General features: G+C 44.6%; 1 protein-coding gene and 1 long non-coding RNA gene across 2 annotated transcripts in view; one reads left to right on the forward strand and one right to left on the reverse strand.

Moving 5' to 3' along the window:
* On the reverse strand, positions 1-22,745 carry LOC123364884 (caspase-14-like). The gene is made up of 7 exons (XM_045007377.1): positions 22,632-22,745; positions 19,672-19,766; positions 15,388-15,543; positions 8,342-8,570; positions 6,378-6,506; positions 2,185-2,294; positions 1-108 (listed from the first exon to the last, which is right to left on the reverse strand). The coding sequence occupies exons 3-7, from the start codon at positions 15,529-15,531 to the stop codon at positions 1-3; spliced, it is 720 nt and encodes a 239-aa protein (XP_044863312.1). The 5' UTR covers positions 15,532-15,543; positions 19,672-19,766; positions 22,632-22,745.
* The window catches only part of LOC123364885, a 17,687-nt gene continuing 2,235 nt past the window's right edge, over positions 10,874-26,325 (forward strand). Inside the window, exons 1-2 of the long non-coding RNA XR_006577325.1 lie at positions 10,874-10,988; positions 11,243-11,352. This is a non-coding gene — a long non-coding RNA (uncharacterized LOC123364885). The remainder of the gene's footprint in view (positions 10,989-11,242; positions 11,353-26,325) is intronic.

Consider the following 26,325-nt stretch of genomic DNA (forward strand, 5'->3'; position numbering starts at 1 on the left):
TTAAGGTGCAAAGTACACAGCTTTGGTCAGAGTTGATTCCACGACTATTGTCTCTTTCACAGGGCATCCATGGATACTAAAGGTTTCATGCACCAGGTTTTTATTGATCTGAAAAATAAAACCTTAATCAAAAAATAAATAAAAACATAATCCAAACCTTCACTGGTGAATGATGCTACTACACACAGAATCTGTTACAGGGCTGAGGAGGGGTGGGGGAGGAATGTAGGCTGAGCCCTAAGGCAGACCATGCATCTTTGGGTCTTGGAGTATTTGTGTCTTGTCTAAATCTTCATCTACAAGTGAACAAGAAGCAAAAGCGCTACTTGAGGCAAAGCACCTGTTACTGCCGTCCCATCTGGGCGAGGGCGAACTGCATGGAAGGGCAGCCAATGACAGTGTGGCTCCTTCCGGTCTAGCGAGTTGGCAAGATTCAATAACACCATGGAGAGGCACCTCCGAAGGTTTAATGGTTCCTTTCCCTTTGGATTGGGGATGGGTTAGAAGCTGTTTCCTCTGCCTGAGACTCATCTAATCCCTTCCTCCTTAAGGGAGCATTAAATGGAAACTCTCTGAGGTGAACTCTGCAGTGTTCTAGCTGTAGTTTTTTAACCACAGGAAGGAATGAACTGGCTTCTGCCCACTTGTCACCTAACTGAACACAAGCCTCCACAGTGAAAAGTACTGGGCTCAGACCTAATGTCAACTACTTCTCTAGCGAGTGTGCGTGAAAATCAACTCACCCCAGCCTTTAGCTGGGCATCCCCCACCCCCATGTATTCCACTCCCATCCTGCATCCTATGATTTTAATCAGCTTCTTTTCAGTCATGTACATTATTTTGTTGATTTTTATTTTGCTGACCTTTTTTTAGTACCTTATTGCTAGCCTTGCCAGAATTCAATTTTTATTTTTTTTATCATTTCAATGGCTAATATCAAATGTTTATTTTTTAAAGATTTTATCAATTTAAATGTTCACAGTGGTGTGAAATTATGGGGAGCAATCAGACAATTATTTAACGAAAACAGATGTTGAAATTCAAAAAGTTAAACTTTAACAGTATGTAAAAACACAAATTGTCAATATCATATGGTAAATATATTTAGATCAACAAATCAGACCTGTTTTTACTATTCATTCACTAGTCCATTTGTAACAAGCCAAATTCAAAAGTCTAAATCACTGGATTTCTGACTTCTCAAGGAGCATTTTTCTTACTTTGCCTACCTCTAAATTTTGATTATCATCAATGGAAATATTTTTTCACTGATGTGTGTGTGTGTACAGTGAAATTGATGTTATTTTTTGTTTGAAAGCCACTTGCATCAGTTCAGCAATAATATCACATGTGCATGTAGAGTATATGCTCTCTATTAACTTTATTACTTTAAATGTATTTAATGGACCAAATCTTCAGCTCTTGTAAATTGGTGTAACTCTGAGGATCTGGCCCAACATACACAGTAATTAAGGGTGACCACTAAAGGAAATTTAAAATACTGAGGTTGTTCCATTTTGTTGTTATAGTTGCTTATTTATATAAAGAAAACTCGAACGTGTCTTATTTTTTAACATTTGGGGCTTTTGCCTTGCAAATATCAGGAATGCTAAGTTTAGTCTTCCCTGATTTTGCTGGAGGTATCAGGCACATATTGGGAGCTTTCTCAAACTGTGCAGTTGTGATGACTCTAATCATACCATCCTTTCTTCCAAGTATGTCTAAGGTGTTGATGGTAAATAAGCTGTTACTCAAAGAGTTTTAAAACAATCAGATTAAAAATCTCCTCCCTTCTCCAGCTGCTTGGTTGTCAATTTCTTGTTTCTTGAGATATTACAATTCCACTATTTTACCAGCTGCATATGGGTGAAATTCACCCCTGTGCAGAATGACAGCACAAGGTCTATATATCACTTAAATACCACTGGAGCACTATTTTAAAGATGTGAGTACTGCACAGACCTTATGCTGGTCCTCAGGACAAGAGTGAATTTTGCCCTTCAGTGTAAACAAAATCCAAATTTCTGAAGTGAAAAAGGAGAAAAACTTTAAAACACCCAAAATACCTACCCGATAGCCTATCTTCACACACTGCAAAGAAGCAATAAAGAGCGGACACCCACTTAGTTTTCCTTTGCAAGTCACTTTGAACATACTCTTTATGCAGTTTTGTTGCATACTTACTTTAGTAAACAAATCCCCTATATGCCACTTCATGCCTTGCTCTGAAAAGACCTCATCCATTGCTTCAATCATCCTAGAGCCTTTTTCCGTGTTACGCAAAGAAACATAACCTACAGATGGAAAAGAGCAGGAACAGCTCGTCAGTTTAGATTTTTCCTAATAAAAGTTGATTGTCAAAATGCAGCTTATGAACTTTTAAAGACATATTAACACCAGGTGATCATTAGCCCTAACATGGGCACCTAGAGGAAAAGGGAGAAATAATGGTTCTCCTCCTCCTTCCTGTGCAGCCATGTTAGGATCAGCTAGAATTGATTGTGGAGTTTCCTGTGGAGTGCAGTCTCTGCATTGCCACTGCTCATCACCATGAGAAAGTGAGCAGAAAAAGGGCAGGGAGTTGGCAGAACCATGGTGCTACCCAGCCCCCCAATGTGTTGATAAACAAAGCAGAGGTGGGTGGAGGTGAAGGAGGAAGTAGGCTGCACACTCTCGTGGCAAGCCAGACACCACCACCAGTTTAATGGGGCTCTTCTTGACCTAACCTAACAAACTGTAACACTTACTTTACAAACCACCCAACAACTGAATGCTACTCACAAATAGCAAGGTATTATAGCTCCTAAAGTCAATACCATATCTGCCAACATTTCCAGTAGTTAAAGTGGGACAGCTCCTGCCCTTGGGGATGGGAGACCCAGGAGAGGGCAGCTTGGGGGGAGAGAGAAGAAAGTGGAAGAGCTAGCCCACCCCATGCTCACCCCACAGCAGTAGCAGCTCCTGTGCTTCCTGTCCTGCAGGGGCTGGCTGGGCTTGACTCTGCTCCAGGAATTGTGACTTGGCTCCCACTGCACAGGGTCGCAGTGCTTCTCAGGTTTGGCCTGGCCCGCCAACGCAACCAGAATTGCAATGCCACTCAGTCAAATGTGGCCCAGCCACCCCGTCAGGGTGGGCAGGCCAAACCTGTGTGGCACTGGAATCCCTCTTGCCAGAGCCAGGTTGATATGCCCCAAGTGGGGAGACAAGCCCAGCCAGTTGTGCAGGACAGAAGCTGCTTCAGGGACAGGGGATTTTGTGGGTGAAAGCAGGACAGTCCCACAAAACCCAGGACTGTTGGGAGGTCTGCAATACAAATACAAACTAAGAAATTCTCACCCCCAGGAATTCTGTCATGCCACGGGGACAGTGAAAGCTGTCGGGCATCCCTTGATGCAGAGGCCGATTTACCATGAAACAAACAGTGTGGTGGCACGGGGCCCCCAATGACAGGGGCAGCCGCCAAAATGCAGGACAAATCTCATCTGACAACCTGCCCCCGAGTCCCGGCCGGCAGCGCAGCAGGACTGAGGCAGGCAGGCTGCCTGCATTCCGTGGCTGGTGGCCCCATGCCGCTCCCAGAAGTGGCCGGCTGCTGGCACGTCTTTGCGTGCCCCTGGTAGGGGGGGAGGCAGCTCTGTGTGCTGGTGGAGGCAGCGCACGGAGACGTGCCTGCAGCAGGGCTAAGGCGGCTCCCTGCCTGCACTGCCTCCCTCCCTCTGCGCCACTCGCGGAAGCAGCCGGAATATCCCTGTAGCCCCTGGAAGGGGCAAGGGGGTTGTCGCCACATGTTGCCCTCGCCCCGACTCCACAGCTCCCATTGGCCGGGAACTGCAGGGGTGCGCAGAGACCCCTGGCCTTCCCACCTAGGAGCCGCTGCCAGAGGGATGTGCCGGTTGCGTTGGGAGCCATGCTGCCCAAGGTAAGCGACACCCCCCCGAACTCTCCTGCACCCAACCCCCTGCCCCAGCCCAGAGCCCACACCCAAACTTCCTCCCAGAGCCCGAACCCCTCCCCCTGCCCCACCCCCCTGCCCCAGCCTGGAGCCTGCACCCAGCACCCAAACTCCATCCCAGAGCCTCACCCCCGCACCTCCTCCCACACCCTAACCCCCTGCCCCAGCCCAGTGCCCGCAGCCAAACTCCGTCCCGGAGCCTGCCCCCCCATACCCCTCTTGCCCCCCAACCCCCTGCCCCAATCAAGGTACCTCACTTTATTTTAATTTACTTTCTATTACTTATAATATAGGAGGAGGATGAAGAAAAAAAGAATGAAAATGGGGCGAGGGGGATAAGAGAGAATGTTCTTTTTCTTGGGTGGGTCCCGAGGAGGGGATGGGGGGGCGCCAAAAATGAAGCTGTGCACAGGGCCCCACTAACTCTGAATCTGCCCCGCCTTGATGACTGTGGTTGATTTGCTCAGTTGTTAGGGGTGATGTATATTTGAAAGTGGATGTAGATGAGTGTGAAGGGATGTATGTAGTTGTGTGGCTTTTTTTCTGAAGCCTTGGTTTTTGTGGTTTCGAGTTAGTACAAAATTGCTAAGGTCAAATAACATCTAAGACTTGTATGTAATTTTGACTGCATTAGTGGAAATGCTTCTTTGCGACATAAGGGACTTTTGTACCTGCAACTACAAGAAATGTTCTCTACTGAACTCCATACATAGGCCACCTCTAACCCTTCCCACAAAAGAAAGCCCTGTTCAAATCTTTATTGTTTTTATACATGTTGAATAATATAGTCTTTCTGGGGGGAAGGGCGGGGAGAACTAATTTGGAAAAGAAAGGAGAAGGACAAGAAAGGCTCCAGAGAAAGGAAGCCCCAGTTCAAGGCCTGTTTTCCCTCACACACCTCCAGTTCCCACTGTCGTATTTCTTTAAAAAAATATGCAATTCATTAAAATTAATGCAATTGTCATTACTGAAATCAGGACAAAGAAATGCAAACACACACTACTGATCTCTTCTCCTCCCGCCCTCCTCCGCCACCTGCTCAGTAGATCAGAATATACTAGTCACAGATGAAACCGAACAATGCTAGCTCAAAATCCAATGAAGAATTTGACACATTGTTTTTCATTCCATCATGATATAGCCTTAGTCCACCCACATGACACCAAATTTTAGTGGATTTTCCCCCCATCTCGTTACTAATGTAAAGTAAAATTCTCCATCAGAAGCTGTGTTTGACAATTCTTTTGCCTGGTTTCAGTAAACTGGAGGTGTGATAGGTTTCCGTTTTCTGAGTGGTGAACACTGCTATTAATAGCCATGTCAGTCTTGACTTCAGCAGCAGCTAATTTCTTTGGAGGATGCAACTGTTCAGCATCTCTGAAAAAATAGCCATTTACTTCGTTTCCTAACTATGGGCCAAATTTTAAAAGATATTTAGATGCCTAAAGAAGCAGATAGGAACCTAGTGGGATTTTTCAAATGCACCTAAGCACCTAACTCCCAGTATAGCTCTACCAGCACTACATACACACCCTTCCCCCTGTGTGGATACACATATTCTAGTAAAGAAAAGCTTTTTTTGCTTTAGTTTTTCCAAGTGACATAAACTAAACTGAAAAAGGCACTCATAGGAGAATAAGTGTCCACATAGGGTGTTACACCAGCAGTACTAGATTGGTTTAAATTCATGCCTTAGACCTGTATAACTTTCCCATATAGAAGAGCCTTTAAATGTAGAGAAAAGAAAAGAAAATCTTACATCTTTTGAAATCAATGTCCATTTACTGACCCCCTTTCTGTCAGGACAACCTGAGACCACCTCTCCCTACTGTGTCTCAGAGATCTCTCTATTCATCTAGGGCCTGCTCGTCAGACTATTGTTCCGGGCCACCTCCCAGCTGTTAGAGTTCATTATCATATCAGGGTGAGGTTACATCAGCATTTCCACTAGGCCCAGTTTCACCATTTGGGGAATTGAAAAGTCTCTGTTCCCCATACGACGACTATTGGCATGAATTCACGTTATCCTTCTGTATCCTGTTTGGATATTGGCCCCAATAGAGAAAAATCGTATTTTCCTCAGTATAAATCTCTTACCCTTTTCCCCTGACTATGAAATAAAAGTTATTGAGAGATCCCAAAGCCTATGTCAGAAATGCTTTTGTATTTAAAGAACAGGGCTTAGAGTTAAGAGATTCTAGCTCTGCCACGGGCTTTCCTGTGTGACCTTGGGCAAATCATTTAACCTCTCCGTAGAATGGGGATAAAAACTACTGTACTAAATTGGAACTGGACCAAAAAAAAAATCAGTCAGAAATTGCATTTATAAAGGGCCAAATTCTACTCTCACGTACACAAACCCTCACTGGAATCAACCACAATTCATGTATGTAACTGGGGCCTAACTTGGCCTCATCTCTCTTACCCTTTTGAGTGGAATACACGACATAGTAATCACTAGCTGTTGGCAGCCTCCTGACAGCTATCAAGTTACAAGTACAATCAGCTTCCTTGAATTCATGCTCTATTTCTTCAACTCCATGGTCTTCTTTTCCTGTTTTTATAACAAGGAAATATGTTTAAACACACTGTAAAATGACTGCCTGTCGCCATACATGACTTGCATGTATGGGCTGCTGTTTATACACTTGTTTCTCTTATACAAAAGCTACAAGTATCACAATATTTTCCCATCCTGGCACTCCCACCTACTGCTACGGAAGGAATGCAGGGACTGAGATATGGTGGTTATGGGGTTAGCTAGCTAGCTGGATTATTAGATAGCAGAGTTGAGGAAACTTTTTGTGTAAAGTACATTTTGTTTAAATATATTGTTTTTATCAAAATCAGAAATTCTTACTTTTTTTTAAAACTCAAAATTAGAAAATGAATTATAGGCTTTTTCTTCCTTTTTTTTTTTTAAATTCCGTTTTCTGGTTTGTCATTTTTCCTTTTTTTCCCCTTCTTTTTTTCCATTGCCCCTCCCTCTATCTACTGCAAACTGGAAAAAATTGGAAAAGAAGAAGAAAAAGGGGTAAAAGAGAAAAAACAAAAAAATCAAAAATATTGAAAACAAACATTTTGAAATGAAAAACTGATGAAAATTTCATTAAAATTTTTGAAAACAAAAATTATGTATCTCAGTAACCTGAAGAATTAAAACAACACTTTAATTTCAAATATTGTAATGATGAATAAATAAAATAATTTTATCAATCAACTCTACTAGATGGTCTCAATGTCTGGGAAGAACGTGCGGCCTAGCTGTGGGGGGAAGTGGCTTATGGGGGACATTAATATGTAAAGTTGTGCAAGTAGCAACAGCTCAAGTCTGCAAACAACCATTGATCTCGGTTGATGTTTGACTTGCATTAAAACCGAAAATCTGCTCTGAACTGGGGTGGATTCAGGTTTTGGTTACATCTTTCCCAGAGCCCCACAAAATATCATGAAACAGCCTGTTCTTGGGAGCTTTCTATCTCCATTTTGGAGATCTATGAAGTTCAGATGATTAGAATAAGATTCTTTTAGGTGCCTCTCTGAATCTGTTAGGACCCCATAAACCTGTCTGCCTGTTGGAACCCTGATTCCTCTTTGGCTCCCAGCTGTTTCTTTTAATAATTAGGAAACACAGTCTCCTGGTAAAAAATGGCAGTGTATTATTTCTGACTCAGTGTATCAATTTTCATAAAACTGTACTTGTGAAATATTGCATCTTATATATAGCAAATCCCCACAAGCATTTCATCAGTGAAATTGGTCTTCTGGGACTATTCAATGGACTGAAAAAAGTCTGTTGCTTGGCAAAGCTGGCCTAAGAAGATGGCTATTTGTACTCCATACCATTGTGGATACTGTGGGGGCAAACTGTTAAGCCAGAAGGTTGCCCAATAAGAGCAGGAACTAGTTGTAGTCAGGCCTTATGTACCTTTTCTTGTGAGGAAGGGGTTTGTCTTCAGTTTCCCAGTCAGAGCCCTGAGGACTATCCCATTTACCATTACATAAGTTTTGCTAACTTTGAGGCCCTTGTCACCTCCACCATTCTGCTGGGTTAGGAGGATAGGTTAGATTCATTTTGGCATTTTGTAATGGGGTGTCCTTAACAGGCCAGGGTGTCACTGTGCAATAACACAAGGCACTGCCGTCCTCTCTGGGTGGAACACATGTTCTCTGTGTTATTTTCAATGCTGGCTGCTTCGAGATTGAGAGACCAGAACTGGGCGGGAATCTAGCTGTCCAACACCAGAGTACAGAGAACTGCTGAGGTCACTGGGCTAGATTTAATAATCCGTACTGTAGGCCCTTTATAGAGACCTGAAATGAAACCTTCATAGAAAGAGTCTGAAATTCAATACTACTCCTGCAAACACTATTTAATGTCCTGCTCACCTCCTCTGCATGCCTGAATGATGAAGATTTTAGGTTTTTCTTGGAGCTTTGGGCATTGTATATTGTTGAATAACGCAAATATATCATCAAGATCAACTGTGTCACGATCTTTCCCCTGAATGAGGCCGTGACTCCTCCCATGACTCATAAGAGTAATGAGGCAGCAGCTAATTTCATCCTCAGATTGATTGATTTGATCCCGGAACTCTTCCAATGCTGGCAATATTTCCTGTCACAAACAGCTGTGTTAGATATGCTGATCAAAATAATTAATTATCAAAAGAGATTATTTATTAACAAATGAAATAACAATAAAGCTAAAAGATCAATTTAATTAGCCATAAAAAGTATTTTTAAAGCCACTACTACACCTTGCAGTATCATTAACTGTACATTGTGGGTCCATGACTTGAGCTCCTAAATGCTACTATAATACAAATAAATAATAATAGCTAAAATGTGATTTAGATTTCTTCCCTTCTTGATCTAGAGCCCAAATCAGCAAGGTACTTAAGCATATGCCTAAAATTAGGCATGTGAAAAAGTCTTCTTGAAATCAATAGTACTAATCACATGCATAAAGTCTGTCACATGCATAAAGTCTGTAACAGTTATTGTTTTGGTGGGTGAGTGGGTGTTTCTGAGCACACCAATAGATAGCTCCTAAGTGAGTGGTTCCTCCCAGCAGGGAAAGGCCCCTGACACAAGAAGTAACTCTGAGAGGTAGTTCAGGGGTGAATGTGCTTTCTGCTGTAGGGAGAAAACAAAACTGTGTTTGGTAAGCAGCATCACTGGTAGGAGGGGAGCTGCCTCTGTGCCCTCGTCCACTAATAAAGCGATGTTCTGTGTGCCTCTGTCATTACTCCAGGGACTCTGTCCGCCTGTGCTAACCTACCAATAAGTAGACAGTGAGGTCCCAGGTAGTACCTTGCTGAACTGGTGCCTTAGAGACTGCTTCAGATACCACTCACATAATTGTAAATGAGGAGTAACTCCACTAAGGTCATTAGAGTTATATTAATATAAAGCTACTGTAAGTTGTAAGAAGCCAGCGGTATCAAACATGCCCTGAAGAACATTGTTAACAGCTACAGTTCTTACTCTGCCCTTCTGTCTGCAGCAACTAAGGCTATGTCTACACTACACTTTTGTCGGCAAAACTTTTGTCGGCCAGGGATGTGAAAAAAAACCCCACCACCCTTGCCTAACAAAAATTTGACTGACAAAATGCGCTGGACAGCACTTTGTCGGCAGGAGACACTCTTCCGTCAACAAAGCTACTGCCCCTCGTTGGGGGTGGTTTTATTTTGTCAGCAGGAAAGTGTAGACATAGCCTAAGACTGCCACCAATTGCCCTTATACATATTCCAAACCTTTAGCTTCCTCTTGGAGCTAAAGATAATGAGAATCAATATATGCCCATTATCAGAGGCTGCACTAGCTACAGGGAAACTAGGCAGCTGACTAGGGTGGCAGATTTCTGGGCAGCAGCCTGGGATGGCAGATTTGGTCTGGCCACCCTTCCATCATGGCAGACAGGGGACGGGCCAAATTTGAATGGTGATGTGACCCTGTGCACCAAGTCAAAATGCTACTCACTCAAATTTTGTCCGACCACCCCTCTGTCATGAAACCAGTGGCTCTGCCAAACCTGAGTAGCACTGTGACCCCATGCTTCAGGGCAAACAGGCTAGTCTGTAGAGCAGTGGTCCCCAACCTTTTTGTGACCAGTAGCACATTAATGTTTTCAGAAGAGTGTGGCGGGCACCAACAATTTTTCAAGGCTTATTTTGTATTTGTACATTAAATAATACAAAAACCCATCATATTTAATATTACATAATATATGAATCTAGAGAGAAGAGAGAAGCTGGAGAGAAGCTGCGAGGACAGAGAACACCGGTGCCCGCAGTCCCGGAGTATTCTGTCCCCAGCAGGCGCGGGGGCCCGGATTCTCTCCCCTGCTGGGCACTAGATGGGTCCCGCGCCTGCCGGGGACCGAGAACACCGGCGCCCGCAGCTTGCAGCCCCGGAGTTCTCTGTCCCTGGCAGACATGGGGCCGCCATGTCTCGGGGCAGCTTCTCTCCCATGTGGGGCATTAGGCAGGCCCCGCACCTGCCGGGAACAGAGAACACTGCGCCCGCAGCCTGAGTTCTCTGTCCCCGACAGGCGCAGGGCCGTGGCTTCTCTCCCCTGCTGGCGGGCACACATAAATGCCTCAGCGTGGGCACCACATTGGGGACCACTGCTGTAGAAGATTGAAATAAAAGTCATTGAAATTAATCCAACATAAAAATTTTCCGATAAGAAAAGGATTAAAGAAATTTGTTGTATGCTTATGCCATCTACTGGATACCAATGGAAACAAAAGAGAAATAGCTGAAATCTGAGCCCTCAGCTGGACGTCATCAGATAGAAAATCAGAGGATCGCCCTTCTCCAACAGACCCTGAAACAGGATACATAAACTGGGTCACCTTATGGGACTGCAGAGTTTTGCTTATCCCCTTCAAACAGCCTCTCCCTTCATCCAGGGTTACAGGAAGAAGAGCTTACTGACTAGCTGCAGAACCCAGATATACTATTGGACACTGACCAGCCTGATGAACAGCTCTCACTTCCTCTTGGGTTACAAGACAAAGAAATGGTGAGATTTCACCTCAGCTTGTATTTCTCTTTCTGATCTTGAATATAAATAACTAAAAGTTATCTTGAGCCTACACTCTTTAGTGAGACCGCAAGTAACTATATGTTGCCTATTAACTAACTATTGCTATAAGCATGCTCATCTTTGTAAGCCCATGCAGACTGGCCTAAGAGATTTAAAACCATAATGTACAATTGTACATCATGAACAATTGTTCTTAAAATTGTTTTCTCCATGCCACCCCATTCAAACAGGGATTCTTAAAAGTATCTTTAAGACAAGTGCATCCTTACTACTTGGAGAAATATGGGAAGAGCGGTAAATGTGTTGGAGGAATTGAAGAATTGATGACAGATGATCATAAGTAAGTGTAATTAGGAATGCTGATGATTTGTACTGGTATATGAGATAACTGCAGAATCTCAACCTTAGTCTATGACAGTTGCTTGCAAGACTTTATTTTTGTGTTCAGTACATGCCTAGAACACTGGCTATGTCTACACTTGATTGATGAACTGTTGATTGTACATATGTGGTTCTGGGTGAATTATCAAAATCTTGATTGGTTAAGAGCATCACGTGTCTTGATTTGAGAAATACTGTCCAAAGTAAAAGCTGGTGTGAATAGAACCTTGCATTAAAATTAGTAAGTTACGCTCCCTGGACTCAATAAAAAGGAGTTATCCTAACTAAAGTCCATTCCTATATTAGCTATAAAACGTATCAAATTGACAAATTTAGTTTGTTAGATTTCATCTTTAAAATCTAATTGGCACCTCAGCAAATTCATAAAAATTGATCCCCATTTACACTTGCAAAGTGAAATCATAATCAGATCTGTAAGGATTTGTGACTTAAATTGCGGTAGTTGAGCAATACACTTGATATTATTCATCTAAAATTGTAGTGGGGTGGTCACCCCGCTCCGGTTAAGAAGGGATTAAAAGCAGCCAAGGGAGGCTGGCTGGGTAAACAGCCACAGGTGTGGCCACACCCAATTAGGGTCCAGGTGACCCTGATAAATGGGCAGGCTGAGGAACGAGAGAAGACTCTTGCTGAGAACCAGAGAGGACTAGGCTGCTGAGGATAGCAAGCAGGGTACCTGAGACAGAGCAGAGCTGGGGAAAGGCAGGCAGAGCTGAGGAGCTCTGGCTTGATAAGTCCCCAGACTGAGGCCTTTCTAAAGGCCAGGGGAGGTACTAGGGCTGCAGGGAGGCAGCTGGGGTTTGAAAGGCAACAGGTTCAAACCCCCTGCCCAATGATGAGTGGTCACTTCAGACTTCAGTTTGCTCCTGAGGGAAGGGACTAAATGAGGACTAGCAGAGGGTCACAGAGGCAAGTTGGGCTTAGGATTCCCTGGGGAGGGAAGACCCAGAGTGTAGGGGCACTGCTGTGGGGCAGCACCCCAAGGTAAGGGACACTGGGGTCCAGGAGGGATGCGGTGCCTGAAGTGCTATAAGTGATGCAGATCAGGAGGAAGCAGGTACCAGTAGGAAGACACCAGCCAGCAGGAGGTGCTCTGGGGCTGGAACTGAACTAATTCCCGGACAACCAGCAGGAGGTGTCACGGTGGTGAGTGCCCGCTGTGCTACAAAAATATATCCAGGAATTACAGGTTTTGATACAAGGCAGACAAAGATCTTGGCATGTGTATTCTTTTTCCTGGTAAATACTCTCAAGTCCCAGTTAATTTATCTCAAATGAAGAAATGATGGGAGCAATGGCTAAGGAAGAGTTTTGAAGGGTAATTGATTCCTAAAAAACATGTACTTTGTTTAATTTAAAAATGCTGCAGAATGAGGATGTGGTGATAGAAAGTCCATGAGCTCTTTTGCCCCAAAATAAAGAGGTTCTGAAAAGTTTGCTTTATAATTATAAGTTTAGAGAACTTCATAACCATTTGCCTCCCACTAATCTAACTTTACTCAACTCCTTAAAAGAAGAGTCATGACAGTATTTAGAAGTCAGTTCTGCAGCTATACCCCCAGAATTCCCACTGAAATCCCTAAGGTCTTATCCTATTCCCTCTGAAATCGATGACAAAATTCAGATTGACTTGAATGGGAGCAAGATTGAGTGGGTTCATTTGTAAATAGGGGTTACAGATTAGCTTTTGCAGCCTTGCATTTTAATACCAGGAATGAGCCTGAATTCTAAAATGCAAGCATTTCCTTTTGCATATACAGATTTTGTGGTGCTGTATCACTGGATCTGGTCAGAAGGGAAACTGACCTGAGAAATGATAGCTTTCATATTTGCATGTATATGCTAAAGTTGTCAAGCACTTTACTTTATATACTACATTTTGGGTGTTCAATGCAGTCTATACTGGCATCTTTAAAATTCAAATACATTTAAGTTTTCTTAAATTCATAGATTTTTTTTTTTTAGCATGATGTACAAAAACTTTGCAGGAAGTTGGTGCCATAACAGTATTATAGAAATTATTCACATTACCTCAGGCACACAGAAATAACATCATTGGGCCAAATTCTGCACTCTGTTACACAGATACAACTGCCATTAAAATCAATAGTGTTGCACAAGTGTAAGCAAAGGTAGAATCTGACCCAAATACTGTACTTGATTTTATAATCTTAGGAAACACACAAAGGAATGATGGATGAAAAAGGGCCTATTTCAGCAATGCTGTAATGACAGCATTATCAAGATCTCCTTGACTGACAGCTCACTGGAGTCCATCCCTTGCCTGATTCTGACTCTTCCTTATTGATCTTCACTCTGGCAATTACTGAGATCCCTACTGACTGATTACCACCTCTTGGTCATCCTTGCCTGGTGGATACCAGCCTAGCTGTGTGGCCTAGCAGTCACTGCCTATGCCTTGGTCCCTTACAAAGATCATGAGGCCTAAAGATTAGCCCTTCCATGACAGGGCAATCAAAGGTAGGGAAAAAGCCTCATAGCCTAATAATGTACAGAAGATTGGCAATAAAGGGGTGAAAGGGGAAGGAAGGAAAAAAACCTTCTAAATAATTAACTACTTTTTTTGGCTCAGATAGTCTCAAGTCAAGCCTGGAATCAATCATTCAGAGAGGTTACTCAAGCCAGCCTATAGCCACCCAGCTGCAGATACGGAAACTGAGTGTCCCAAGCATTTGGATTTGTAAGGTATTGGAGGAGTGGAGCTCATTTGCAGAAGTTCTGTTGCCACCCAGGGAGTTGAAGTTTTAAACATTTCTGCATTAGGCTGTCCCTTTCCCTGGGAAGATAAGCCATCAAGGGATCCACATCCATAGCTTCAGGTACTTCAGTTAACCCAAACCCTGTCTATAAAAGATCATCAATAACTCTGGGCTCTGGTGGAGAAATATTTTCTAAACATTTTACAATACAGTAAGTCCTCACTTTAAGTCGTTCCAGTTAATGTTGTTTTGTTGTTGATCAATTAGGAAACATGCTCATTTAAAGTTGTGCAATGCTTCAGTCTTACGTTGTTTGGCTGCCTGCATTCTCCACAGGTGGCAGCCTCCCTGCACCTCTGGCCCCCGCCGCCAAACCCTGCGGATCAGTGCCTTCTCTCCCTCCCCACCCCCCTACCGTGGCAATCAGCTGGCTTACGGTGTTTCGGGGGCAGGGGGGAGGAGCGAGGACTTAGCGCACAGGCTCCCTCTGCCTCCCGAACACCTCAAGCTAGCTGATTGCCCCGGGCAGGAGGTGGGAAGGGGGACAGAGGGAGAGCCTGCGCATGAGTCCTCGCTCCTCCCACCTAAACACAGCAAGCCAGCTGATTGCCCCAGGCAGGAGGGAGGCGGGAGGAGCGAGGACTCAGCAGGGGAAGTAAAGGAGGATGAGGTGAGGGGGAGGAAGAGGCAGGTCAAGGATGGGGGCTTGGGGGAGTGGGTGGGCTGAGGCTTGAGGCCCCCCGCCCCTGGTGCTTGCAGAGTAGTGGAAGCTACCACTGCTGTGTAATGTGCTTCTCCTAGCCTACAGCACCTTCAGCCTCCTTGCCTGCCTCATCTGCAGTGTCAGTGGGCTGTGCCTGTGTAGGGTAAGGCAGGGGCACCTCCCAACTATAGTACTGTACTGTATGTTTGTAAACACACAGCACGTGCACACTACTCACCCCCCCCCCAGTGTAGTATTAAATTGCTTGTTTAAAATGTATATAATGCCTTTTGTCTGGCAAAAAAAAATTCCCTCGAACCTAACCCCCCCCATTTACATTAATTCTAATAGGGAAATTGGATTTGCTTAACATTGTTTCACTTAAAGTCGCATTTTTCAGGAACATATCTACAATGTCAAGTGAGGAGTTACAGTACTGATTTCTGCTTCAGTACAACTTCAGATAGCACCAAGTGAGCCCTTACTGCAGGTGTGGAAGGCATTCCCTTTGAAGCTGTCTGCTTGGTATGGTATAATTTTTAAGACTTACCGTCCCCTTAGGATCTATGCACTGTCCAGAAGGTGTTTCAAACCGGTACTTGTCAAACCACTTATTCATTACTTCAATATCCTTTTCTGCACCGCGCCTGCCTGTTGTCACACACATCAGAAATGCCACACGGGTTTTGCTCATGTCATACGTATCCTGTTAATTCAAAATGTTTGATGAATGGTCTGTAGCTTTACTGAACAACAGCATTCTAACACTGTATGGCTTTTCTACACGAAACACATGACTGAGGGCCCAATCCTGCAACTACTCTGCTAAGAGAAATCCCACTGACTGTGAGAGCATCTGTAGGATTGGGCTTCTATAGCCTTGTCTACAACCTAAAACTGATGTGTTGCTAATAGGGCTGTCAAGCGATTAAAAAAATTAATCACAATTAATTGCACTGTTAATAATAGAATACCATTTATTTAAATATTTTTTGATGTTTTATACATTTTCAAATATACTGATTTCAATTACAACACAGAATTCAAAGTATACAGTGCTCACTTAATATTTTTGATTACAAGTATTTGCACTGTAAAAAAAACCACCAGAAATACTATTTTTCAATTAATCTCATACAAGTACTCTAGTGCAATCTCTTTATCATGAAAGTTGAACTTACAAGTGTAGAATTATGTACAAAAAACTATTTTTTAATTCAAATCTAAAATTTTAGAGACCGTGAGTCCACTCAGTTCTACTTCTTGTTCAGCCAAATTGCTCAGACAAACAAGTTTCTTTTCATTTGCAGGAGATAATGCTGCCCTCTTCTTGTTTAAATGTCGCCTGAAACTGAGAAGAACTTTCTCATGGCACTGTTGTAGCCGGTGTTGCAAGATATTTACATGCCAGATGCGCTAAAGATTCACATGTCCCTTCATGCTTCAACCATCATTCCAGGGGACATGCGTCCATGCTGATGACTGGTTCTGCTCGATAACAATCCAAAGCAGTGTGGACTGATGCATGTTCATTTTCATTATCTGACTCGGACACCAACAGCAGAAGGTTGACTTTCTTTTTTGTTGGTTTGGGTTCTGTAGTTTCCACATCAGAGTGTTGCTCTTTTAAGACTTCTGAAAGCATGCTCCATACCTCATGTCCCTCAGATTTTTGGAAGGCACTTCAGATTCTTAAACCTTGGGTTGAGTGCTGTAGCTATCTTTAGAAATCTCACACCAGTACCTTCTTTGTGTTTTGTGACATCTGTAGTGAAAGTGTTCTTAAAATGAACATGCATGCTGGGCCAACATCCAAGACTGCAATAACAGGAAATATAGGGCAGAATGAGGGTAAAACTGAGCAGCAGACGTACAATTCTCCCCCAAGGTGTTCAGTCAGAAATTTAATTAATGCTTATTTTTTTTAATGAGAGTCTTCAGCATGGAAGCATATACTCTGGAATGGTGGCCAAAGCATGAAGGGGCATACAAATGTTTAGCATATCTGGCACGTAAATACCTTGCAATGCCGGCTACAAAAGTGCCATGCAAATGCCTGTTCTCACTTTCTGGTGACATTGTAAATAAGAAGAGGGCAGCATTATCTCCTGTAAATGTAAACAAACTTGTTTGTCTTAGCGATTGGCTGAACAAGAAGTAGGACTGAGTGGACTTGTAGGCTCTGAAGTTTTACATTTTATTTTTTAATGCAAGTTTATTGTACATAATTCTACACTTGTAAGCTCAACTTTCATGATAATGAGATTGCACTACAGTACTTGTATGAGGTGAATTGAAAAATTTATCATTTTTACAGTGCAAATATTTTAAACTAAAATATCATTTGATTCAATTACAATACAATTCACTGTATATGAAAATGTAGAAAAAAATCCAAAATATTTAATAAACTTCAATTGGTATTCTATTTAACAGTGCCATTAAAACTTTAATTACCGGTAATAGCAATTTTTTTGAGTGAACTGTGATTGACAGCCCTAGTTGCTAATAGCAGGCATCTGCAAGTGGTGCAGATGAACCAGGGCTGAAAATGGTTTAATCATAATTGCAGGTGGGACCAAACTATCTTCAACACTATTTCAGAGTATGGTCTAGACCAGGGGTCGGCAACCTTTCAGAAGTGGTGTGCCGAGTCTTCATTTATTCACTCTGATTTAAGGTTTCGAGTGCCAGTAATACATTTTAACATTTTTAGAAGGTCTCTTTCTCTAAGTCTATAATATATAACTAAACTATTGTTGTATGTAAAGTAGATAAGGTTTTTAAAATGTTTAAGAAGCTTCATTTAAAATTAAATTAAAATACAGAGCCCCCTGACCAGTGGCCAGGACCCAGGCAGCGTGAGTGCCACTGAAAATCAGCTCGTGTTCTGCTTTTGGCACCCATGCCATAGTTGCTACCTCTGGTCCAGACACTCCCCTAGCAGATTCTGCTCCTTCTTACACGAGCATAAATCAGGATTAACTTTAAGTTAATGGAGTTATAAAATGTAAAACTCACAAGTGAGGAGAATTTGGCCTAAAATAGCAGGTTAAAGAAATTTGTTTAAGGATTTGGGTTCAAATTATTTCTGTATTTAAGTAATAAACAAAATAAGATAGTTAACATTATCCTTGAACATTAAACTCTTCAGGGATAGCTGCAATATAAAAATTGGTCACAGGAGAACACAGATATTACAGGCCTGATTCATAAAAGGAAGAAAAGATGGATGTTTTTCATTTCTCAAGTTTTTAACAAATAATTTTTAGACTTTTGGTTGATACATGAAAAGGAGATAAATGGCAGATGGTTCTATTCATGGAAAAATTCTGTTCTCAGCTACACCTGTGCAACCCCATTGAAGTCAGGCACAATCTGACACAATTTGACATAATGGCTCTAGTGAGGTGGAGTGAAATCCATACCCCCACCTCAGCAGGGCCAGGGTTTCAACCCAACTGCATATATTATAGAATAATTCCATATCTACAAGTGCTAGTTTTCTATAATGACACCTCTACCTCAATATAACACGACCCGATATAACACGAATTCGGATATAACGCGGTAAAGCAGCGCTCACGGGGGGGCGGGCTGTACACTCTGGTGGATCAAAGCAAGTTCGATATAACACGGTTTAACCTATAACGCGGTAAGATTTTTTTTTTGGCTCCCGAGGACAGCGTTATATTGGGGTAGAGGTGTATATAGAAATTTGATGATCAGTGAAACTACTAGTAATTTCCTGAAGTTACTTTGTGCTATTGCTCTACCTATGAAAGTGGTGGTTGGGCGGGGAGGGGGGGGAAGAAGGGGTAGGGGTAGGTAATAGGCACCTATATAAGAAAAATCCCCAAATATCAGTAGGGTCCCTATAAAATTGGGAGATCTGGTCACCCTAGCTATACCTGAGCTCTAAGGCCCAGTTCCACAAAGATATCTAGGCTTCTAACTTCCATTGAAGTCAGTGGAGGTTAGAAGCCTAAATATCTTTATGGATCAGAGCCTGTGAGGTCCAGGATTGTATCATCTCTCATTATTTTTATTTTGGAATTTATTAAAGTTGACAGGCATATTAAAAGCATTCATATCTTAGGTGTAAATACAGCTTCCTTTAATTTTGCATGTGATGGTGGTTTGCTTTCAAGCTTTTCCTGTTTTTCAAAATCCTCTCAGGATATTATCCTGCTCCAGGAGCAATGCTCCATGCCAACTCTCCATGACAATGCGTGATCCTGGGTTGAGGGAGAGGAGAGTGGCCAATTGATCCATAATTATGCAGAGTCACTAGCCATAATCCCTCTTGTAGACAGAACATAGGGGAAGCAATTACTACTATCATCCAGGGGCTATAGTTACAACCATGAAACAGCTAATGGCCTAATTCTGCACATATCGCTTCACATATGGATTTCTGCCATGAATAATCCCATTAATTTTGATGTAGGGCTTACTACCATGTAACCCCTACAACTGGCTGTGTATAGGATGGGCCATGACCTGCATACCCAGGGTGGCATTCCATCCCCCAATCCCAAGGGAGATCCCCTTTTGGAAATTCCACTTAACCTGGCTATACTCAGGCTCCAGCCCACAGTATAGCAGGGTTAAGCAAACTATTCAATGTCATCTTTATTAACCTGAGAGAACTGCATAATTCAGCAAAATTCAATTATTTACAAATATCAGGCTGATTCTGCTCTCTGGCACACAAGGGCAGCTCCCACTGAAGTCCAGGGAAGCTGCACCCATAAAACTGGGAGGAGAACTTGGCCAGGGGCTTCATGGGTATTGAACTGTTCTGAGAAAACTGAAAAATAAGTACAATTACCAATTCGTCATAGTCACTTTGCTCAGTTCTTCCTTTAAAACTTGTATCACTTGTCTGATTCCTGGTTTGTTGTTCACCAGTTCTCAATACAGCAGCTGTGTGGATATTTAAAAACAAGTAATTTATAAGTGCAGCTCAAATGACAGATGAAGCTGTTTTTGTATGACTTTTTAATATCTTCCTTTCCTAATTTTTTGTAAGTCACAGTTGACACATTGGACAATGCAAACTCCTATAGGGACAACCCCCCGCTCCTCGATGCTAAACGCACACATCACTGCAGGCCTAGGAATATGCTTCCTCTACTCTGTAGTTTGACCAGGTGAGTTAAGCCTGTGTCTGAACTAGGCTTTTTTGTTTGTTTGTTTTTTTGTTTGTTTTTTGGGTCAAGTTTCTCACTGTTGCTCCAACTCCACCACTTGTGGCAACAGTGACTAGGACTTAAGGTAGCTATCAGTATATTAAGCACAGTGTTATCTAAGCCTACTCAGATAAAATTTACTGCCATGGTTAAAATACTGCCAGTGCCTTATCTACACTAGTTCTCCTACTGTTGCTACTACCATTTAAACTGAAACAGTGGCAGCACCAATACAAAATCTCTGGCCAAAAAGGCCTAGGGGAGAGAAGCCCAAAATAGAGCCTCACCCTGGCCCATACACTGTGAACTTGCTGTGCTGAACTTTACCTCAACTGGAAACGAACTTCTAAATCTTTATCTGGTGACTTATTATTCTGCATTTAAGTTAATTATGTTCAGGGACTGATTTGGAAAGGAAGACTGTTTCCTTCCCTTAAAATAAGTTGTTAAAAAAATAGGAAGAGGACTGCAGAGGAGTGTTCCTCTTTTTAAATGTTTAACATTCAAACCCTGTCTGTATTGTACTGTGCTGTCTGTAAATTGAGATTCAATCATCTTTTAATTCCATTTCACCTTTTTTAGCATCACCTACATTCTATTTTATACAATAACTATAGGAGTGAACTGTCTGTTATATCAAAACTTGGAAAAACTCATTTTAAACAAAATAGGAGTAGCAAATTGTGGTCAAAACAGTTTGATACCAATCTCTTCAGAACCCCTAATATATTAACAGACTTATTGTTCTGCATGTAAAACTTTTTGTCTGCATGGATTATGAGCTTTACTTATGTAAAATTCTCATTGAAGGAAATAGTGATTTTGTTTAGGTCAGACCTATATTAAAAATTGAGGATAGCAGGTTTATGTCCTGTTTACATTATTTTTTTTGTTGGCTATCAGCTCTCAACCTGCCAAGTTATAGGATATTAACTTTGATTATATAAACAAAACGGGAAAAACATTTTGATTCCAGCTCCTGGGTTGGTGTCTATTTTCCATCATTGCTGTTGTATGCAGCAGTGGTGTTGTAGCTGTGTTGGTCCAGGATATTAGAGAGACAAGGTAGGTGATAATATCCTGAAGAGTTCTGTGTAAGCTTGACTCTCTTACCAGCAGAAATTGGTCCAATAAGAAATATTACCTCGCCCATCCTGTCTCTCTAAATTACTGTCTTAGTGACACGAAGTGCATCTTTACAGTCTATTTCTGAGACCCTCTTTTTAAGTTTTCAGTTTAGTTTCTCAAACACAAAAGGAAAGCTATTATACTGGGATTAGGCTGGAGATTTACATTGCCAAGCACAGTCTTTTATTTCTTATTAACAAATGTCTGTTCATGAGCCTTGCTTAATTTTGCAGGTGTGATGGGAAATCCTGCTCCCATTGAAGTCAGTGAGTTTTGCCATCATTTTCACTAGCAGCCAATTCTACCTGTGGATTACATAATTCACTTGGTTAGATGTCCTAGTTTTCAGTGTGAATAGCTGATAGTGCTTGCGGGTATAACACTGGCTTGGAAACTGTGATCCACAGATTTAAAAATTTTATTAAAGTGAATGTTTGAAATGAAATAAACACAGGTTGAGAGGGAAGGTACTGTACATCTGGGGTCAGGCTTTGGTTATGGGGGGTTACAGATATTGTTTGTAAGGATGAAAAGATACATACATATTGCATAACCGGCATAGAGCCAGATTGAGGTGCAAGGGTTTTTAAAGTGTCAGTGGATAAGTGGGCTCAGCTACGCCACCCATGGAATGAATAAGGAGTCTAAGTCAGTATCGGTGTAGCAGATAAATACGTGGGTGGGGTTCGTCCCTTGGTCCGTCAGGGAAGGAAGTAGGTTATTTCCCTGGTCAGCTGTCTTGGTTACTCAGTGTGGTATTGGCAGTATCCGGTGATGTGTTCCTAATGCGCCAGGGCTGTGCCTACAGGAAATAGAGTTCAGGAGGGCTAGCTTGGCAGAACAATATAATTCTGCAGCGGCTGTGAGAATGGGACCATGTACTCTTGGAGCTTTATCTCCAGCACTGTCAGTACCTACTCCTATACCCCTGGATTTCCTATTTTAACAAATCTCGTAGGTTTTCACTCCCCTCTCTCATGCTTTGAAACACAGGGCCCTGCTTTCCTCTGCCTAGTCTAGTTCTTCAGCAAAACCAGGGAGCTGCCAACTCCAACCGACAGGGCGGGGGTAGCGGGATGGCTCCCCTGGCTGTTTAAACACAGACCCGTTTTGGGGCTGCGGGGGTGAAAGCTGTTCGGTATTTAATAACACCCTTCTCCCCCACACACACACGTGGTCTGAAGGGGGGGGACTTTGCTCACTGAGCTGACAGACAATGGGCTGCAATCCTGCAGCCCCCCGCACTGGCCCGGGGATGGGGCTGCCTGTCCGGGTAGTGGATCGGATTCCCGGCTCCGCTCTAGCTACGAGAGGCCCTTCGCCGCGGCGTGGATCGGGGCTTGCGGCAGGTGAGCCGGGGCGGGGGGGCTCTAGCGGCTGCCAGCCCGGCTCAGCGCCTCGCACCCGGTGGCGCTGCTCAGGTTACAGCCCGACCCCCCCTTCGCACTCCGCCCTCGCCAGCTGCCTTTACCTGGCGCTGCCGCTGCTCCCGCCTTTTCCTGCCCGGCCAGCGCCTCGCGCACGTCGCGGCGGCCCACGTCGTCGAGCGCCTCTCTCAGCACCTCGGCGGCCCGGCCCGCGTAGCGCTGCGCTAGCTGCGCCGGGCTCCCATCGGCGCCCCGGAGCTCGGCCCGGGCGCCGCGCGCCGGCTGCGGGCCCCGCAGGTAGAACGCGCAGCGCGCCCGCTCCTCCTCGCTCAGCCGCGCCAAGGCGGCCTGGACGAGCCGCTCCATCCCTGGCTCGGTCCGGGATCCGCCCGCTCGCCCTGCCGCGCCGCTCTGGCAAGCCGCGTCCGCACGGCGGAGCCTGACAAGCCGGGGTGCCGAAGCAGGTATTTGTGGGCGCGAGAGCCGCGCCCCAACCGCGCCCCACCCACCCCAGCGAAACCCTGACTCCAGCTCTCCCCAGGCGCGCCAAGCACGCGTCTCCCTTCCGGCCTGGCGGCTTCCTCGCTGCTTTCCAACCTGCCCTGTTCAGTGCGAGTCGGTCCTGCCTTCTCTGGGTGCTTAGAAGTCCCGTCGAAATCAGTGGGCGCTGTGGGTACCGCGTGACATGCTCATGCAGCCAAGCCTCCGGTGTAAGTTTTGTGAAGGCCAAAAGCATAACTAGGCTCAAAAAAGAATGAGAGATGGGCCTGGAGGAGAGGTCCCTCCGTGGCTACTAGCCAAGATGGGCAGGGATGCAACTACATACCCTGAGTGTCCTTAAATCTCTGACCAGGGGCCACCGATTCTTCCTAAAAGTGAGGGGGGTCTGAGGGCCCCCCTGCCCCTGGCCCTTCGCTTCCCCCGAGGCTCTACCCCCGGCAGAGCTGGACTGGGGAGACTGGGCCCTTCCACCCCCCCCCCCCCCAGGGTGGGGGTGGCCTGAGAGCAGCCCCTGGTTTGTGTCCATGGGTCCCACGCCCAGGGCAGATGGAGGGTCTGTGGCTTCCCCATACAGCTCTTACGCCAATCAGACTTCAGCTTTTGGCTGAAGATGGGGCCTTGGGGACCAAAGAGCCACAGCGGGGCCATGGAAAGCTGCACAGGCAGGTGTGGGGACCCAGGGATCCTCCATCTGCCCTGGGCAGGGGGTTGGGAACACAGGTCGGGGGCTGCTCTCAGGCCCCCCACTCACCCTAGGCAGACAGTGTGTCCATGGCTCCCCATAGCTCTCGGGGCCACTCTTATCCAGGCTGGGCTCCAGCTTCTGGCCTGGCCGGGGTATAGGACCTCATGGGTGAATAGGAGGGCCCTGGGCAAAAAGGGACAGGACAGGACAGGCCCGTCTACTTTCAAAAATGGGAGGGCCAAGTTTCAGCGTCCCTGCTTGTGACTGCCAGAAGCTGGGATTGGATGACAATGGATGGGTCTCTGGATAACTGCCCTGTTCTGGTCATTCCCTCAGACACAGCTGGCACAAGACAGGGTACTGAGCTAGATAGACTATTGGTTTGACTTCTTATGGCCATTTTTATGTTTTTAGGTAACTTTCACTATAGTAATCTAGTAGGAAAGCCAGCTACGGTGCACACATTGGAGGGGGAGGGGCCTTGACCAGTACCTGATAGATGGGTTGGAGGTAGCTGTGACAGGTTCGGTCACGGAGACCCCTCCTTGGAACTGTCACCTGACATGCTGGAATTACCTCTGAGCCCATTTTTCCTGCCAGCTTGGGTCTTCCGGAACCCTGCCTTGTTGAGCCAGACACAGTAGCCTGCTGCAACACAGACCCAGGTCTGGTCCATGCTCCCAAAGCTGCAGATTTTAACTAAAAACTGCTCAGCAGGTCACCTATCTCCGACACCCAGTTCCCAATGGGATCCACCCCCCCCCAATCCGTTTTACTCTGTATAAAACTTTTGCAGGGTAAACTCATAAATTGTCCACCCTCTGTAACACTGATAGAGAGCTATGCACAGCTGTTTGCTCCCCCAGGTATTAATCCCTTACTCTGGGTTAATTAATAAACCAAAGTGATTTTATTAAGCATAAAAAGTAGGATTTAAGTGGTTTCAAGTAATAACAGACAGAACAAAATAAGTCACCAAGCAAAATAAAGCAAAAACATGCAAGTCTAAGCCTAATACATTAAGAAACTGATACAGGTAATATCTCACCTTCAGAGCTGTTCCAATAAGATTCTTTCACAGACTAGACTCCTTCCTAGTCTGGGCCCAATCCTTTCCCTGGTACAATCCTTGTTAGTTCCAGCTCAGGTGGTAACTAGGGTTTTTCTCATGACTGGCAGCCCCTTTGTTCTGTTCCACCCCCTTTTATAGCTTTGGCACAAGGTGGGAATTTTTTGTCTCTCTGGGTCCCCACCCCTCCTTCTAAATGGAAAAGTACCAGATTTAAGATGGTGATATGGTCACATGTCCTGTGAGACCCCAGCCTCCATTCTTCCAGGGCTGGCCCACATGCGCCCAGGAAGGTTTGCAAGTAAACAGAGCCATTTACAGGCAATTGTCCTAGTTAATGGGAGCCATCCAGATTCCAAACCACCATTAATGGCCCACACTTTGCATAATTACAATAGGACCTCAGAGTTATACTTCATATTCCTAGTTTCAGACACAATAATGATACATTCAAGAAAACAGGATGAGCACACTCAGTAGATTAAAAGCTTTGTAATGATACCTTACAAGAGACCTTTTGCATAAAGCATGTTCCAGTTACATTATATTCACACTCATTAGCCTATTTCCATAAAACATATGGAGTGCAACGTCACAGTAGCATCCAGGGCATAGTTGCTGAGCAATAGTGGAAGGGGAAAGGCACCCAGGGTCTTCTGGAGTAGGGAAGCGCAGTGGGGGCTCTGCTGGCAGGTCCCATCAACCTGTCAGTGGCAGGGCCGCCCAGAGAATTCAGGGGGGCCTGGGATCTTCGGCAGGGGGGGCCCCTGCTGCCGAATTGCCGCCGAAGACCTGGAGCAGAAGAAGCTCCTGGGGCCTGGGCCTGTGAGAGTTTTCCGGGGCCCCGGTGCGAGTGAAGGACCCCGCTCCAGGTGCCCCAAAAATGCTTGTGGGAGCCCCTGCGGGGCCTGGGGCAAATTGCCGCACTTGCCCCCGCCTCTGGGTGGCCCAGGTCAGTGGGTCCCTGATGCTGGTTGGCTGGGGTGGGAATGGATAGGGGATCAGTTGGTCCCTGGAGCAGGGGCTCTATCGGTCCATGGGGCTGGCTGGGGAGAAGAGGTAGGGCTCAGTCAGTTTGTCCCTGGGGCCTAGTTAGGGACAGAGAAAGGGGAAGGGTCAGTGCCATCATGAGACAGGAGAAGGAGATGGGGTGCTCAGTTGGTCTGTAGGTGATAGAAGAGGGCAGTCAGTTCAAAACAGGTCCAGATCAAAAGAATCTTGCATCACATTATTTGCAAAGATCAGAGAAGGCAGACAGATTGGCTAACTTTTTTGCTGTTTGTAGTTGAATTTGTCTTAAGGGCATTTACATTATAGCTTCCAGTAAGGCCCCACCCTCTTGTCCTGAATTAACCTGCTGTCAGCACCTCCCACATCATGTTAATGGCCAGATTCCTGTGCCAGCTGCAAACCTAGCTACAGATTTAATGCCCTGCAGAAATGTATGTATTGCCATTACACCAGCAACATGTCAACATCGGCCTCCCAATCCTGAATGCACGTCCCAGTGAGTGACATTGTATCTGGGGTTGTCAGCTTCTGC

Source organism: Mauremys mutica, chromosome 2, assembly GCF_020497125.1.
Source record: "Mauremys mutica isolate MM-2020 ecotype Southern chromosome 2, ASM2049712v1, whole genome shotgun sequence".
NCBI classification, from domain to species: Eukaryota; Metazoa; Chordata; order Testudines; family Geoemydidae; genus Mauremys; species Mauremys mutica.

Excerpts from the sequence above, each read along its gene's own strand:
- LOC123364884 (XM_045007377.1), bottom strand. The coding sequence starts at position 15,531 with ATGAGCAAAACCCGTGTGGCATTTCTGATGTGTGTGACAACAGGCAGG. Across the intron at positions 6,507-8,341 it reads CATTCAGGCATGCAGAGGAG|GAAAAGAAGACCATGGAGTT; the intron begins GTGAGCAGGACA and ends TTATAAAAACAG. Across the intron at positions 2,295-6,377 it reads CGTGTATTCCACTCAAAAGG|GTTATGTTTCTTTGCGTAAC; the intron begins GTAAGAGAGATG and ends TTCCATCTGTAG.